Raw genomic sequence first — 18,056 nt, 5'->3', positions numbered from 1 at the left:
CGCTCAAGTCATGACTGTGTCCAAAATTACACCGTATATACTATAATGAAAAAAGTGGTGTACATGGCATGTACAGTACTTTCTGCTAACAAACCCACAATGCAATGCTCCGTATTTTATGGTTGCAAAAAGCAGAAGTGCACGACTCCATCAGCGCTGACGCTGATGATGCAAAAGGATGATGTTAAATGTCTCAGTGCTGAGTGTCTGTTACAGAGGCGGTGGTGATTTCGGACACAGCCATGATCTTTGTGGCTTCGTCAGGGGATGGGGCACGCTCAGTTGTCATGGAGATATCTCCGTTGTCATCACGTGACCTGAGGTGCGGAACTTCGGAATTTACGGAGCTGTCTCCATGACAACATTCCTTCGCAGTCGCATGATGACAACTGAGATGTCGCCGTGACAACCGAGCAAACTCCATCCACTATGGGAAGACTGTGGGATGCAGCTAAAAGGTCCTGAAAAAAATATAGTATACACTATTTAATTGAACAGATTTGAGTCACATATAGTTTATATGTTTCGCTTTTTGTGTGTTTCCACTTGTATGTTTGTGATTTCACTGGAAGTACAGGAGCTTTAATGTTTGAGTGTGTCATACAAAGACATTAATAATATCTCCCTGTGTTTACTGTAATAACAGGCACCTTTTCAAGTTGTGATTAGCTATTTATGACTGTGGTTTTTCTGTGTTACAGATTTTCCTGCACAGCATGATCACTCTGTTATGATCCCCCATTGTGAGCAGCACACTGCTGTTCGCTCTGTGCTTTTTAATGTATTATTCACCTTTAGTTTGTCTGTGATTCATGTGCTGGGGCTAATTATTTCTGAGGCTATGCAGGAAGTTGTGTAACGTACATGTAGAAGGGCAGGAGATGAGTCAACTTTGAGACACTTGTTTGTCCAACCTCAATCAGGTGCTTCTATATGAGGGCTCCGAGGTCTCTTTAATAACATTCAGCCATCTGCTCAGGTGCCCAGAACTGTTTTGTTTTTTCCCCTTGAAACATCAGCAACCCTTGGTGTGATGCGAACCAGCACTAATAATCAGTTGATGAATTGTTCAGTTGTGGTGATGTTACAAAGACTAAGATGCCGGCACCACTGCTTTTCTCTATGATTAAAACAGGTAGATTACTATTCATTTCAAACAGCCACCTTGTGACAGTGTTGCACAGGAGATTTATGCACAGCACTGCTCTTTGTTGGTAATTAGAGATGAAAATATCAGATCCCTCAAGCAGCATTTGTATTGTTTTTTTTTTTTACTACCATGTTAATGAAATAGTAATAAAACAATAGGTACCTTTGGTGTGTAGTCACTTCTTGTTTAATAAAGCTGAATACAGTGGCTGTATAATACAGAAATCCATGTAAATATTGGAGCATTTCTTCCTGACTCTCAGACAGGCTGCAGAACTGTGGCGATGAGGCTGTGAAATTCTTGTCACCGAATTTGAAGCCTGCAAATCGTCTTGATTTGGGTCAGTGAACCCAAACACAACAAGGGGGAAAAGTCTCTCCTTTCCTCATTATTGACCACCATAAAAAATAAGAATACAGCATTTCAAGTGACAGTGTGACGCCTCATCGTGCTGCTATTGTCACTGTCTAACAAAAGATGACAGGAGAACAGTGATTGTCATTCAGTTTCTATGCTCTCCGAGCCTAATGACCACATACTGTGCAGGACCTGCTGCACCATGACAAACTAATTAGCCAGCGAGACTAAGAGCAAATTATAATGACACTGTGTTAGTGCTGTGCTAATGTGCTAGTGATGCACAAGGGTTTTTTTTCTCTCCATTTCTCTGCCTCTTTCTCGATCTCTTGTGCCTAAACAATGGTGCGTTCAAGACCAATTAAAAATAGAGAGCTCTCAGCACACTCAAGGCCTGTCTCTGCAACTCCGCAAAGGCCAGGGCTCTAAGGTATTCAGAGGAACAGATTTATTATTATTTCAATGTAGGCCAACTTCACCTTAAATTACGATGATGGCTGTAGATGGAGAACATGGAAAAATGAATTAGTAAAAAGATGAAATGTTCCTGTTGCAGTTGTTATGTACACTCAAGTTGTTGTTCATTATCCTGAAATATTTTAGACATTAACAAGGACACTGCGAATGAATAACAGCTGCTGCTGCACAACAAACATAAAACATACATTTATTATCAGACCATTTGTTGGCAGAGGCCACAATTCAAAAAACAGTTCACATTTGGTTGTGGCCACAAAACTCTTCTGGAAATTTCTGTCATTAGTCGAGCGTCTTATTTCAATTAGAGGAGAACTCCTCCGATTTCACACACACATTGTCTGTTTACAGGTTTTGAAGATTACTACTGCACACTGATCTGGGTGTGTACAGTTGAGAAGGAGTGAGATTACCTCTCACCTCTTGTAACCTGTGCCTCATCTCTCCTACATTAGCTGTTACTAGCAAAATACATCTGAACGTGTGACTGAACTGTCAGCCGTCAAACTGCATTGTGGATCATGCAGGCACCCGGTTAATATCAAAAGATGATATCTCTGGTTCTGCTGCATCGGTTTTGATACTTGTTATTGGGCTGCAATGCTAAACTGGTGGAGTTCTCTTAAGAAACAACATCCAAATTTTACTAATCAGCTGCATAAATCCCACCAAATGAATGCAGTATTTTCTCTCAAAGTCTAGGACAGATGAATATCTAGTCAGCATCAATCTAACAAGTGCTTTCCTACCAGGATGAAGTCTCTTCTAGCAAGTGCAAAACCCACAAATGTTCAGGTTCAGCTGGACATTAAGTAATCCAAAATAACAGCATTAGTGGTTTAACGGTATTATGAGCCATTGAGAGAGAACCATGGGCGTACTGCAGGGGAAGGCTTCCATCAGGTTAATCCTCTACCCTGTCAGGTCGCTCACACTGGCAGAGCAGCTGGGAGTTGGTCACAGCTTGTGTCAGTCCATATGGGAAGAAAAGTCCCTTCAGCCAAGACAAGAAGCTGGTGACAAACTGGTAATGACTAAAAGAACTAAACGCTTTAATTTCATGGTTTTTTAGCACCTAATCATTCAATAAAATAACTTTTCGTTTGGCCACCAGAACCCTGGTCTTTTTGTTGAAGCAATGGGTCTTGTACATTAAAGCCTATTTATCTGAGAATAACTACTCTGACATTATCCTGAGGAAACAGGCAAAGGGTAATGACTGTAATCCTTTCAAAGACTAACAAAGTCTTTTACGAAACAATCAAACTCAATTTAGAAATGACAGCTTTTCAGGATTACAGCAATGTGACAGGACCACATTCTAATTTTATCATTCTCTGCCCATGTCTTTAGAGGCAGTCTTTTCCTTTTCTGTTTTTACAGTCATTGTAGAAAGCAGGAGGAGGTTCAGGGTTGGTGGAGAGGCAGACAAATGTCAGATGAATCCCATTAACCCCTTTCTGTCGAAATCATACTTCCTGCTTTGACTGTAGGAATGGAGAAACTCTGAAGACACTACTCAAAAGGTTAACCAGATTCCAATGATTGAATCTGATTTTCCTTAAAAAGGCATACGGATCCACAAAAACACCAAAGTAACCAAAGAAAGTGCACTGCACAGTGGAGAGACAAAGCAAAAATAACTTGAGCTTAGGAAGTGCCTACATTTACATATTTGTATATATCAGTTATTTTTCTTAAAAAGAGACGAAAGTCTATTTAATGGAGATACAGTCTGATATAATTTAGTTCACACACATGGGGTACTGTCTAATCCTAAGCATCAAAGTCTATAGGGGTTAAGGTATTTAGATTAATTATGAGTTGAGTGATGGTCTGAGCAGAGGATATAATTTGCAATAATGACTAGCGCTCATTATTTCTCCTCCATTCAGGTCCTGAACTCTGTGAAAATCATTATGTGGGGGAAATCAGAATGAAGGGGCGCTCTTTAAACCCAAACCCTCAAGGTCTCATTTGCTAATAAAATTCACAGAGGTCACCGCCGCAGAAAAGCACGACGGCTGCTTCGGAAATGTCAATGAAGACAGGGCTATTCTCACTGTCTGCCACCAATCAAAAATGCTCTCGCTGTGAGGGTTAGGCTGTTAATGTGAACATCCGTGGCCTCCACTCAATTTTCCAGAACTTTCCCAGTGTCCTTTGAAACATGAAAGGGGCCTGATAAAATAACACTGAATAAGTTTGGGCTCTCCATATGAAGGACCTGGCAGGTTTTCTTTGACAGTGTCAAATGGATTCACCTGAAACCATCCATCATGCGCAACACGTTTCAGCCCCGTCATTTTCATCAGGTGGAACAACTGACCCTTATTACGTTCCCTGGCAGCATCCTTTGTTGCTGCATGTCAATCAACGGCAATTCTTAATGGCTTAATGTGTCATCTTAATATGCAGTACGCACTGGTGGCGCTCCACTGCAATAAATGGGTCATATAATGGCCCATTTGCCTGATACAAACCCATTACACAACACAGAGTTTTCTCGTGAGTCACCTAGCTGCATCGTTAGCCTTAATTGCACATACCATGCACACTAATGGAAAAAGATACAGTATACAAATATGTCCTCCATCATGAGAGGACAATGTGCTGTCATAATCCTGTTTATAGTAATGGGTACAATCCTGTTTAGTCGGACCATGGCACACTTTTTAAGCCCACAAACATGCTAAATTGAAAATCACAGTCCGTCAACCCCCAGGAATTAATTCACGAATTGATCAGACATTGTAATTTGCTGTTCCGTTTCGTCGCCTAATCATATAATGGGGTTTCTCCTTAACCCCACAACCTTGCCATCGCTGCGCAAGGTGTTATTTTCACACACAGTTGTGAATGGCCCAAAAGCAATTAGCTTATTTTCACAACATGACGCCCCCCCCCCCCCCTCTTCAACAGCAAATCTCATCTTTTGCTGATGTGATTTAAATTCTGATTAAATTTCTCACGTCCTTCAGTCAGTGGGTGCTCTCTCCTCTCGAGTGGCTAAAGCCATCTCCTCTTTCATTTGAACGGCTCATACGGCGCCGTAAACAACGCTGGTTTGTCCAGGTGCGGCGGAGGAGCTTTGTCAATTCATTACCTCCCGATTGAAATGGTCAAAAAGGTGAACAGTTTGCCTTTTAAAATGATCCATCTTATCCATATGCAGCAGCCGCCCTCTAAGAAAGGCACTCGCCTTGGGTTCACGAGTGAGGTGCATTTGCATGAACGAATTACGAGCCTGACAAGAAAGAGAGAGAAAGAGAGAAGATCACCGTTACCGTACGTAAGAACCTCATTCTGCCAGTCCTTCACTATTGTTTAGGTGTCATTATCGACCAAGGGCGCGCTATCAAAACAAAAGACCCTGTGCAACAGTGAGACAAAAACATTCAATTTCTCTCCTGCAACATATTTAGAGCAGACATTAAGAATAAAACAATAAGTAATTTACCCTGAGCTGCACTTGCCATTGTGCCTGGCATAATACAAAAAAAACCCTAATTAATCTCAGTTAGAGGACCTTCTTTCTCCACCTACTCTTGCCATTATTCCCCAGAACAACTCTCAAGGGAGAGTCAGGGAGCAGCAGCCTCCTGCTGGCAACATCCATGACACTATCAGAGACGAGGCAGCCTCTGCACCAGCTGGGGCGCACTAAAAACAGCTTCCTTCTTAATGGCAAGTGGACAACCCCACCCCACGGCAGCACCACACTGCAAACTTCAACCGCACAGTCAGCTTCATCCATTCTTCTGCTGCACCACTTTGGGGAACTCATAACAACGGAGAAAAGGGTGGAAACTACAGAATTTTTTTACGACATGATATAAAATGTCTTTGACTCAAGTGTGGTAATTTTCTCATCAAATAATATGCAATCAAAGCCAACATCCTATTCTGACAGAAGTGCGTCCAGCTCCATTCTCCAAGGCAGAGTGAGTGTTGCCTTGGCTGAGATGGTTCTATTATCAATGCCCAGGACAGAAGAGGCTCGTTGGTAATAACAGGACTGATAGTGACAGTTCAGCCGGGGGTTTCTCCAGTTGGCTTCGGGGAGGGAACACACCGGGGAGTGCCCAAGCAGACATGCAGAGCCTCAGAACTGGGCTGAGCCTCCCTAAAGGAGCCAAAGCATGCAATCAGAGCCGCGCAGAGGCATAAACACGGCTACTCTCTGTCCAGACGTAGCAATTAGGCTGGGAGCGGATCATCGTAAACAACCAAAAGTTTTAGTCGCTGCTCGTCTCTTCTTCTTCTTCTTCTTCTTCTTCTTCTGCGACCCTCTGTTGCATTTCATTTCACTTTTCCGTTTTGGTACTCTTTTATTTACATGTTAGGATGGAATGGGGCCTGTTTGGTATTTGGTGGCAGTGTGAGCTTTGTAGAATGAAGGAGAGTCCTCAGCGGGCTCACATCAAACTCTGCTCAAGGCCTCTCATGAGTGAATCCTCTCCACTCACCACACTGACACATCATCCTAATTCAGAATGTTTCCTATTGATTTCACAAGACTTTGATACCATTTTTTTTTTACAGGCACATAACAGACAGTGAGCAGCTGAATTCAAGTCTAACCTCTAATAAAATGAAGAAATCACATTATTGCATATCGAATTTGACATTTTATTTTTAAAGACTTAATAAGGGTTTTGTTTTATCAACTTCTGACTACACGGTATCTAATTACAAATATTTTTTAGAGTTTTATGTTTTATATGAACATCTACTGTATGTTGGACAATTGTGCAAAACCCTGCTTGCTATCTGCAATATGGTTATGGTTGGGAAAGACTGTGATTGTGGCAATAAACTACGGGCGAGGTACGGTTAGGGTTCGGTAACTAGAACACCGGGCTAAGGTTAAGGAAAGATCGTGGTTATGGTTGATAAAAAGCCAATTACAGAAATGAAAGAAAAGTCAGACGTGTTGCACACCCTTATTTTCCTCTTTGCTACATGCAGAGCACATTACTGCTGGCATTGGCGATGAATGCAGGCAGTGGATGTAAAACATAAGGTGTAGAATTGTCCAATATAGACCTAATTCTTAGAGATTGTGGGCTGGGAATCCCCCCCCCCATTTACTGTGATAACACAACCAGGTTTTATTCATCATTTAACCTTCATTCACATTGACATTAAGAGCACTCATAGTGTATTTGGACAGAAACTGTCTGCAACCAATTTTAGGTTTGAGGTAATAAAACCTTCTGCTTGGAGCCTGCTTCTATTCCATTTCCATCCCGGTGCACCAGGTAGGATAACAATCTGTTGTGTGAGTATGATAAGGTCGTTTTGTGAAGATTCATAAGTACAGGTTGAGAGTGAGACAGCAATCAAAGGTGTGATAGCTTTTTTCCACCAGTGTGGCTTTCACCTAAATGCATTTCTACCCATCAACCCCCTCTCCAGTAGCCCTAAAACAATTTCAGCCGTCAAGCACTCTACATTTCACATCCCCTTTCAATGCGGTCAAAGAGGAGAGATTACAATTTCGCGTGGCAGGTTGAGTGCTCACGTTGCGAAATGGAGAAAGAGCTGCAACCTGTTAATTACGCACAATTCAAGATGCACAGGTAGAAAACAAGCCTTTCTGAAGTGTACTCAGACTAGGAAGCACAATCAGGGACGCCTCTTAACCAGACATGGGTTTTTAATCAGAAATGTTAAATTTAGAACATGTGCGACGTGTTAATTTGTAGGTCAAGGCTTTTCCAGATTTCGCTGTAACCTTTGCCCAGCCTCTATGTGTCCCAACATTAATCAATTGCGATGGAAAAAGTAGACACTTCCCCCTCCGTGGAAAGTAATTTCTCCGGGGCGGTTCACCACACATCATCCTGATGTTCACACAAACAGGTCTGGGCATTGGCTGCTTAAAATTAGTGAGGGCCTGCTAATTAATTCCCCCTCTGTCACTGGGGGGGCCCAGTGCAATCTATCTGTGATGCAGCCTTTGTGAGATTAGGCGTCAGATAGGGGAGGAAAACAATATCCATTAGTTTGCAACCCTACCTTTGTTATAACATGAAAAGAAAAAAAAAGAAAAGAAAAAAAGAAACGTCATTCCATTAGTCTAATACCTTAGGTGCCTTCTGCTCAGTGGTGGCAATATCTCTGCATTTCAAATGAAATGAAAAGCGATCAATGGAACATTAAAGAGACAAATTGTGTGCGACAGACACAAAATGCAGGGAAAGCATTTTAATGAATTTCAATATGTGGCTGATGGAAAGACTTCTTTAATTAAAATGGATCTTAGATTTTGATATCGAATGTTGCTTTTGTTGTTTGAGTTTCAGTTCTTGTGAAACATCCTGGAAAGAAGTTGCATCAAAACAAAAGAGAAGAAAATAGTGTTTGAGCTCCAGAGAAGTATGTAGAAATATTGTTTTGCCTTTAAAGTTTATCTTTACAAGATGAAATAGTCGTGCATGAACATATAAACTGGAATCCATATTTATTACTCTCTAAAACTAACGTTGCTTACATGGAGCCTTACAGTATATTCCAATTATAGTCAGATTAATAGCTTAAATAGAAAAATGTCCCATGTAAACACCTACATCAGCAGACTGAACTGGCCATTCAGAGATTAATTTCATTCCATGGAAAAACCATAGCAGATAAAAATCTGTCATGTAAATGCTCTGTCAAATTAGTTGCATGTTTGGAATATCTATAATCGCTGTGTGTATCATGGTGGATGTCATGGGTGACTCATCTTCTCTCATCTACTTTGTTCTGATGTGTTTTTCAAATGTCCCCTTTATTCATTTATTTATTTAGAGCAATGTTAATTTGACCTGAAATAAATTAGCGCATGCAAAATGGAGCCGTGCTGTATGAACTCGAAATTAGAAAGTTTGGAAGTGTCCGCTATTTATCTGATATATTTGTCTTGACCGGATTGAAAACCATTTTGAAGAGTGGGTTCTTCCTATTTAGAAAAACATTCCTGTGTGTAAAAAGAATCTTTGTTCAGGGGAGAATATGGCTTCTTACACAAAACAGACCGTGTCAAAGGTGCACACTACTGCAACAATGTACTCTCTGTATGGGGATAGAATCATCACTTCTCCTCTTCACTGAGCCAGTGTCACCGTCCTTACCTGAGGGCAGCCATGGATCTGATGAAGGTTTCTCTCTAGTATTGCCCTGCTCCCAGTCAAGGTCATCGTCTCTGCCTTGGCTGTACCCACATGCTGCCAGCGGCTTCTCAAAGTTACAATCGCCTGCGACAAAAGGAAGAAATTTATATGGTTATACAGTTTTTCCATTAACTTGCTGCTCAAATGAATGAATAAATTAAATTCTCCTCTTTTTTTTTTTTTTCCAGCGGTATTCATAATGCAATATGCCAGACAATGAGATGCATTTAAGTGAGACAGAGTGAAGGATTACTGTAGTAGGCGAGGCACAACATACATTACCATCATTAGCAACACGGCAGTCCAATTTTACAATGACAAGTATGAAGTGTCCAAACTCCATCATCGTTAAGCATTATGTTCCCAAACTGCACCACCATCAGGGATAAACTGATTTATTTTCCTTTGCGGCCACAGAACTTTGCTGTTCATGCGCCCTTACTCCACAGAGCCACTCTAATCCTTTTTACAAGCTGCTTGCAAAATGACAGCAAGCAACCATTAAGGCCAGACTTCAACCAGGCTTGGCGTGTGATCGATTAATACAAATACCCCTTTATTCCTCGCACCTTAAAGGCCACACAGAGAATGTGAGAGTTGAGCTTTTTTTTCCCCCCAAAGTGCTTTTCAGTCCACTCATAAATCTACAAAAAAGGCATGTCAAAACAATATGTGGCTAGAAAGGAGTCATACAAAGAAAATAAATGTAAAATGTAAAGGTCGCTTTTACACTGTGGGAGGTCATTTTCAGAGAAGTCAGGGGACTTAGAGAAGAAATGGACAAAATGATACAAAGCATCAAATACATGATTACATGATTTTTTTTGATAACAGATGTGCAGCATATTGCCCTGCTCCGCACCAGAAAATGAATCCAAGTAGTGAATCTGAAAATGTTTGCTTGCACATTGCTAATAAATTTCTAAACACAGATGACATACAAATTTTATTGCCTCTGGGAATGTCCTTTGAGCCAGAATCTGTGCCAGGCCAAAACCAATATCTCATCTCTTACAAGCTCCCTCTGACATTCTGCTGCATAAAGGCTACGAGCTGGGGTTTTTGTTTTCCCATTTATCTCTCTGGTGACATTTACAGTACAAGTGCAAATGAGTGGCCAAACGAGGAGAACACAGGATAATTAATATCCAGCTCCATAGGGCAGCTGCTAATGATATATTTGTTGCTTTGTCTGTTTTTCGAGGGGGTGGACATAGAAAAGGGAGTGATTGCCAAAGTATCACAGGTAAAGAGGTTGAGGAACTGTTGAGAGCTTGTACTGAAATTCATTGCCTCCTATGGCTAACACGTCACCATAGCAACTTGTTAGCAGTTAACTGTACCTGTGTGTCAGTATGGTATAAGCTAAGTGTGAAACACCACAGAGAAGCTAACAAGTGACAGAGCCAAAAATAAGGAACAAATAGATACATATAATTCTCAAGAGTGAGCACATCAACCATAATAACTGACTTAAAATTAACAAACGGACACAAAGAGTTCAAATAGCTCTGTTTAAGCTAATGCTAATGTGTTAACCAGAACAAAGTAAAAGCTCACTGCAGTGAGTTTGTTTTGGATTATGACCACCAACACTAAATGGTTGTGCACAAACTAAGCTAATATGTGTTGAGGTTACACTCAGCATGCTAGCAACAATTTGAAAAACATTTGAAACTTATTAGCACACAATGGACCGTTGTCACAGGAGAAAAAGCACAGCTATAAACTATGAAATTAATGAAGGCTGTCATGGTTTCCTGGGAAAATTCAATAGAATAGAGCCATCATTAATGTTATTAGTAAAACCTGTGCTTTTGCCACTAAGACAAGTCAAAATGTCTGCCATGGTTGATGATCATATATCTATCAATTCGCTGTCACTGGAGTGCTATTATGATTTATTATATTATTATTTCAAGTAGCTCTTATCCATTTGCTACTTCTTGAGGCAGTTTCTTGAAGCTAAAATCATTTACAAAATCACTGAGAAAAACTTCAATTTTATTAGATTTTCTTATCCTTTTTCTTATCCTAATCTTTTTTTATTTAAACTTTATCTCTAATGATTTGTCTTTGTCTTCTCTTTATAGTTATTTTATGTCTTTTAACTGAGCTTAATGACTTTCAAACAAGAAATAGAAGGAAACGCTTTTTGATATTACTGGTTGTTTTCAGTGGTGGAAAGTGCGTGCATCTACTCAAGTACCGTTAAGTACAGTTTTGAGGTACTTAGAACTTTACGCGAGTAATTTATCTTAATTCTACTTTATACTTCTACTCTACTACATCTATATTCACAGTTTTAGTTATTAGCTACTTTTTCAGATTCAGATTATTAATACAAAATTCAATAAAAAATAAATAAATGTATTTCATTGTAGCGTTACCACTTCGATCCAAGTAACTGATCTGAGCACTTTTTCCTACCACTGTTAAGTTACTGGTTGGTACAGTATGAAGATATTGTTTTAGTTTACATCTTGATATTCAGAACCAACATATACAGAACATTTAATCGTTTACATTTGTGAATGTAAAATAAAGATTCTTATATGTGAAAATGTGATTTATCTCTAGAAATGTACCTCCATATAAGATAGTTTTTCCCTCCAAGCTATAACGCTGAGCTCATTTGCATTTTTTAACAGCTGTCAACTGCCATCGTATAATTGGGAACAAGTTCTGTGGAGGAAGCTAAACAATGGATCCACCCACTGCATAACAGCATAATACACAGCCTGTACAACCTGTAATGTTAATTCTTGATTAATTGCAAAGCAGCAGTAACAGGTGGCCTAAAACTTACTTCCAGGACTAACTGAATTAACACCAACATGCCCTTTAAGCAAGACTCTTACCCCCAACTGTTCAGTTGGAGCAGTTCAGTGGACACCAGTAGGATACAGTCCTCCACCTCCCTGGAGTGACTGTGAAACTATAGGCACATGAAGGCGGTGCTGAAAAAGAGCTTGTACTTCATGCTCAGTCAGCTTCCTCTCTACATAAATAAAAATCTCTGTGTTGCCAAGGTGTAACTTGGGGAACATTAACATGAGTCTTTGGCTGCAGCGTCACAGGGACTGGCTCCATTCCATCAATATTTTGACTCAATAGTTCCAAGATCCTTCGCCCTGTGCCGCCCACCTTCCTCTCACAGCGTGGTGGAGCTCAAACAAACCCAAAGAAGTGGCTTTTATTGGTGTTTGATATTCAAATCGATGGAGGAGCGAAATGGATTCTGACTCAGTGGGTGATGGGAGAATTTCAAATGCTGAAGAAAAAAGCCATCCGAAAGAATATGCATAAAGCAGAGCCCATTTCTTGTTTAATTTTCAGAGGTATAATTCTTTATTTTATGTCAACTCTGTGTTCAATAATAAATCAGGAAAATGAGAGGGGTGAGGTCTCAATTTGAAACTTCATCCCTTCAAAGACATCATTAACAGATCTGCTCTATTAATGATTCTCTTGTTGCTGAGTTAATTTGAATAAAAAAGACATTAAGAAGAAACACTTAGGTTTCAGTTGCATACATTTTCAGATGGAGTCAGTGAGAGATACAAACAAAAAATACATTAGAAATATTACACATATAACAAATATGTTGCTCTGAAGGAGTTTTATTTGCTCATCCCAAAACAACAGTCTGACTTTTTAGTCATATGTAATGCTAGAAATCGATACAAGGACAATTAAAAGACGTTTAATTTAGCGGGGTGATAAAAAGAATCCAATACTAAATAAGAATGTATAGCGACCATTAAAACAGGGTAACGTGGTGTGAACAAGCAATAAATCAATTTGCATTGCTTTGATTGGTACACAAGACTCTTGGTATCAGATTCCAGTATTGAGGAATTCTCCAATAATGCCTACATCTTGTTATTGATCTGCTATAGACCTGTTTTGCACTGAGGTAAACATTCGAGCATCTTGTTCTAGAGAAATAACATGGCATCGTTAGCTTTCTCAAATGTGTGACTTCACCAGAGTGTATCACCAATCACATGTTGCATGCCATCAATACAAACTGCTGCTTCTGTGTCAAGAGACTGTACACATGCATGCAGATGAACGCATCAATCAATAGCATCATAATAGTCCTTCTCTCTGTAGGAGGTTTATATCGCTGCCAGTGTGTGGCACAACCCCCATATAATCAGCTCCGACAGCTGCTGAAATAGATATCCCAACGAGAGGCTGCCAACTCTCTGAAGGAGATTTAACTTTCAATAAAAGCTGCTATGAGGTGTGGGTAGTCTGGGAGTACAGATGAATGTGCTCCACCCTGTCAACATTCCCCTTTCAAGAGAAGCAGGCAGCTTTAGCTAAAAAGGTGGCCCCAGATATGTCATGAAACAATTTATTCCTGAGTGAGAACACACAATACTCTTTATATTCTCACGCAGAGTGCATTTCAAAGAAATCTATCCATCTTTTCCTGGACTGAGCCAGAGGCCAGAATCAATACCTCAACCCCTCAATGCTGGAGCCAATTTCTCCTAAAGATTTTCAAGTCAGACTTAAAAGGCCCTTTGTTATTGCACCTGTAACAAAAGTAAACTTTCAGCATTAAAAGCTGTGTGCGTAGAAGTTTGGTTACTGTAGTGCCGTGCACTCTCCCTGGATGCTAGTGAATGAGTGTGTGTGTGTGTGTGTGTGTGTGTGGGGGGGGGGGGGGGGGGGGGGGGGTCTGAACATGTTCAAAACACAGCTATTTGTTTCTTTACTTCTGAAGATTGCTTTCCTAATTTTGCTGTCTTTATTTTATAAGCTTTAAAAGAAAATATGGTTCTTTAACATCAAAGATGTCAAAGAGATGCTGATCTGACACCAACAGTTGTTTCACTTCCTTGAATGATTTTTTTTTTACACTTTCTACACACTTTCTTGCAGAGAGTTAGATGAAAAGACCCATTCAACGATGCCACCCTCACATCTTGTCCATTCAATATGAAGCTTGTGCCAGCAGCCGGTTAGCTTAGCTTAGCATGAAGACTGGAAAAGGGGCTAACATGTACCCTGGCTCATTCTCAAGGTAAGAGAATCCACGTATCACATAATCCAAATAACACATTAGTTATATCTTGTTTGTTTACAAGAAGCTAATTTAAAAAAAATGTTTAAATGTTCCTTTAATCTTTGTTTTCTTTTTGTTGTTTTTTTTGACATGACATAATGCAGAGAAAGAAGGCCAGAAAGTTTCTAGGCAGACGATGAACTCACGACTTTGGAAGTACAGAACGTGTTTGGCACCTACCCAACAAGAGCACCTGTTCAACAGATACAGGCTCCGACATAATTACTGGTCATTTTCTACCCAGTAATTTTGAGAGTTACAGATGACATATTACAAAGCAAGCAGATGAACAGCAGTACCATTAGTGCAGTGTGTACTGCAGCTTCTGTGGCATCAGACAGAATATCCTCCCAGGGAGGAAACTGAGCCCTTTTCCAGCATCACCGCTGCTTCAGTCCCAGCGGCAGATATCATTGCTGCAAGACCTCCTTAGCCACTCTGCCAATTCTGCAATTACCAGCCATCCAACCTGTTCTGTCTGGCTAGGAAATCGCAGGTCTGCTCTTCGCCCCAATCTGCCTCCACGTCTGCACTTGTTTTAACAAACATCTTGTCTGCCGGTGTCCCCGCAGACTGAAACCACAAGGCAATCTTGGGTAATTTAAAACCAATGTCGACTATCTCCCTCCACCACGGCCAGTTTAAAGCTTCAGAATCCTGCAGCTAAGCCCCTTAGGGACTGATAGGCCTTTTCACTCTGGCCCTATTTCACTTATCTATTGGCAGCTCCTGCCAAGTCCTATCTCTGTACTGAATTGCATGTATATATACTATCTGTTTGGGGACTTTGAACTGTGGGAAGGGATTTAGACAATCAATCTCAATATCATTATCAATCACGTCTTGCTGTTCACCACATTGATTCGAGGCGAAATAAAGAAGTTGGAGTGGAGATTTCCACTGATAATCTGCCTGGCTGAGCCATGCACTTGTCAGCAATGTTTGGCAAAACAAAACCGACAAACCACATCTAGCGTAACAGAATAAAATCAGGGCACAAAAATAGAACGGCACATTTTTTAAGTGAAGACGGTGGAATATGGCTGATGATGTATGAAGCTATGAATATTTTGTTTTTTAAATACCGTGCACAAATTCATTATTTAAAAAACCCTTTGGCACTATGTTTAGTTCAAAACCACCTCATTATAACATCCTCTTTCCCGTTCCAGGGCATTTCTTTTTTTTTGTCTTGTCAGCCAAATATCAACTTGATGAATGTGCTTTACATCAGGAGTACAACATAGTTTCTGATCAAATCCACCCTTGTGAACGGTTAGATGTACATCGAACATGACAGGCAGCCTTCTCCTTAGATATGCTAAATTTTGACAGATGATTTTCAAGCTCTGTATGCCAGCGCAGAGCTTGACGTTCTCTTCCAGCGTGCCTGTCAAGAACTTCCAGTAAATGACTTCAAATCCATCTCCATTCTGTATAACCTGCCAGGCACCAATTAAGATGAATATGGAATGTAACTCAGAGACATGGAAGATCCTTATTGTCATTTTTCTCTAAGTAATAAAAATGAGGTCTACAGGTTTGCCTGCACAGAAGCATCCTGCTGTTACGTACATCATTATCATTATTATGTAGATTTTTCATTTTGAAAAACAGAATTTTTCTGTGATTATAAGGTCAAATTGTATAAAAGCTCATTTAAGCACAAAAAAAAGAAGTAAAAAAAAAAAAGAAAGAACAGGAGAGCTCCCAAATGCTAAAGATCAGATTTAATCAATTTTGGTGTTCAGTTTGCAGAGCGGTGGCTCATGCGTATCCCGACTCCGACTTGACAGCAACAAGCCTGGTTAACAATGGCTTTTCCTCCTATTGTTCCCAGCATCCTCATTCTTGTCTCAATCCACAGAGAGAGAGCTGCAGTCTGTCTCTCAGTGTCGTCTTCCTCCAGAGTGAGAGGGAGAAAATGAGGCTGTTTCCTATTCAGCTTAGTGCCCGTTGATACACTGAATGGCAGGGGGAAATAGGCTGTTTGGCTTCCCATTTTCCTGCCCCCACCCCACCCCACCGCATGATATGGTGACTGAGCATAAAAGGCGTTTATTAACAATCACTGTTTATTTGTTGCGCAAGTTAAAAACTGCACCGAGGAGAGGATGAGTTTTGATCAGTGAAGTGAGGAAAAGCGGTGAAAAAATGCTGAGGCTTCCCTTGTCAAATATCCTAAATGAAAAACAAAGAAATGTCCCGCATGTGTCTGAACGCCCCTGCTTTTGTTGATGTGTATCCTGTGTTGCAGAATCAACTCCTGAAGATGGTTCAAAGGTGAATCAACCCTCTGCGTTGATTCACAGCATAGCTCAATACTGCTGGACGGTAAAATTAAAACTTCTTCCAGCTCGGTTTTTACATCTGATCCAGGTGTGATGGGCCACTGGCCTGAGCTTCAATCGATGCAAGACAGTATAAGACAGGAGAAAACTCCCTGGTTTCCTGTGGAAAAATACACCCAGACCTGGACAGGGAAGAGAAAAAGGAATAAGGGGCCCAGCCTAAAACCCCCTTGGCTCACTCCAACAGAAAACAACATCCCTATCCCACAGTGGATGACCCTTCAGACTGAACCACTTCAATCCTCTCAAAATCTGCTAAATCAACAAACCTTTGAATTCCGCCTGAAGAGTGAAACAAAGAAGGGATGAAATGCTAATGTCAGTATCAGTAGCTTTACCCCTCTGAGTTTCCCAGAGTCTAATTTGTCAAACATGCAAGTAACAATGCCAGAAATTAGCCCAAAGGGAGATTTCCTCCAGAGGAGAGAATGATTATGTTTGATCAGAGAATAAACAAGAACATTAACATGCTTTGTTGGTTTTCCAGAACTGGAACAAATGCTTATTTTTACGTGTGGAGGAGGGAATAATTCAAGGTTGAATGTCAAAGAATTAGGAGATCGCTAAAGCTAATTAGAAAATGTAGAAGACTAGAAGAAAGGTTGAATCAATCCCTCTTGAGAAGGAGAGAAAATCTAGGCCACAAGGCGACGCTTGCGCATTCAGGCAGAATTATCAGCTTGATGAAATATCATTACTTTGCTTTTGGTGTCATGACATATCGTCAATCACACATGCAGCGCGTTTAATCCCTTGCCCCACACACACACACACACACACACACACACACACACACAAACACACACAGCCGCAGACCAGCTTGGCGAGTCTGACCAACACGTGGACCGCCGGAGCGAAGGTGGAGGGTGGAATCGGAGCACAGGTGAAAGGTTACCGTGCGGATCTGAGCGTCGCCTAGGCAGGTGCGGTTGAAGAGATTTCAATCCCAGTGGGAGCTTTTTCAAAGTGCCGTCTTAGGGTCTTCACCTGCGCACTTCAAACATATTCAGACCCTTTGTTTCTCTGCTGAAGCCCCATAAATCTGCTACCTAAAAGAAAAACCCCGTGGCCAGGCTTAATCCTCCTGGGTCGGGGAGTCTGTGTTGGAAAGCTTGAGGCATATGAGGGCCACTTTCAAATTTACTGCGCGTGCTCTTGTTGTGCTTGACAACAGGAGAGTCTGCAGACTGGTCAGTGAGTGTCTCAAAATAAGTGGGAGGGACCTCGTCTTCCTGTGTTTAACTACAGCCTCAGCTCTTCACAGCCATGACATTTTAAAACAATGCAGATAACTGCTCCAATAAAGATCACCAACAGCATTTATCATGACATTTCTCTCTTTAGTAAAGCAGCTAACAAAATCATCCGCATTATTTTTTTTTTTCCCCCTGTAGCCTGAAGTCATTTCTGAAACCGACATTGCGGTCCATTTCCACTGTGTCAAAATGCTGCCCAGTATCACAGCTGATTGGCAGTCA

The 18,056-nt window shown here is 40.8% G+C and overlaps 1 protein-coding gene across 1 annotated transcript in view; it reads right to left on the bottom strand.

Moving 5' to 3' along the window:
• LOC111655882 (protein tyrosine phosphatase receptor type M) overlaps positions 1–18,056 on the bottom strand; it is a 149,163-nt gene that overhangs the window by 104,684 nt on the left and 26,423 nt on the right. The window contains exon 2 of the mRNA XM_087174279.1: positions 9,106–9,228. Within this exon, the coding sequence (XP_087030405.1) occupies positions 9,106–9,228 (123 nt within the window). The remainder of the gene's footprint in view (positions 1–9,105; positions 9,229–18,056) is intronic.

The sequence above is a fragment of the Seriola lalandi genome, unplaced genomic scaffold (assembly GCF_002814215.2).
Source record: "Seriola lalandi dorsalis isolate HSWRI2012SDOR001 ecotype SW California unplaced genomic scaffold, Sedor1 jcf7180002054334, whole genome shotgun sequence".
Lineage (NCBI taxonomy): Eukaryota > Metazoa > Chordata > Actinopteri > Carangiformes > Carangidae > Seriola > Seriola lalandi.
The sequence above is the reverse complement of the archived record's forward strand: the minus strand, read 5'-3'. Positions and strand labels throughout refer to the sequence as shown.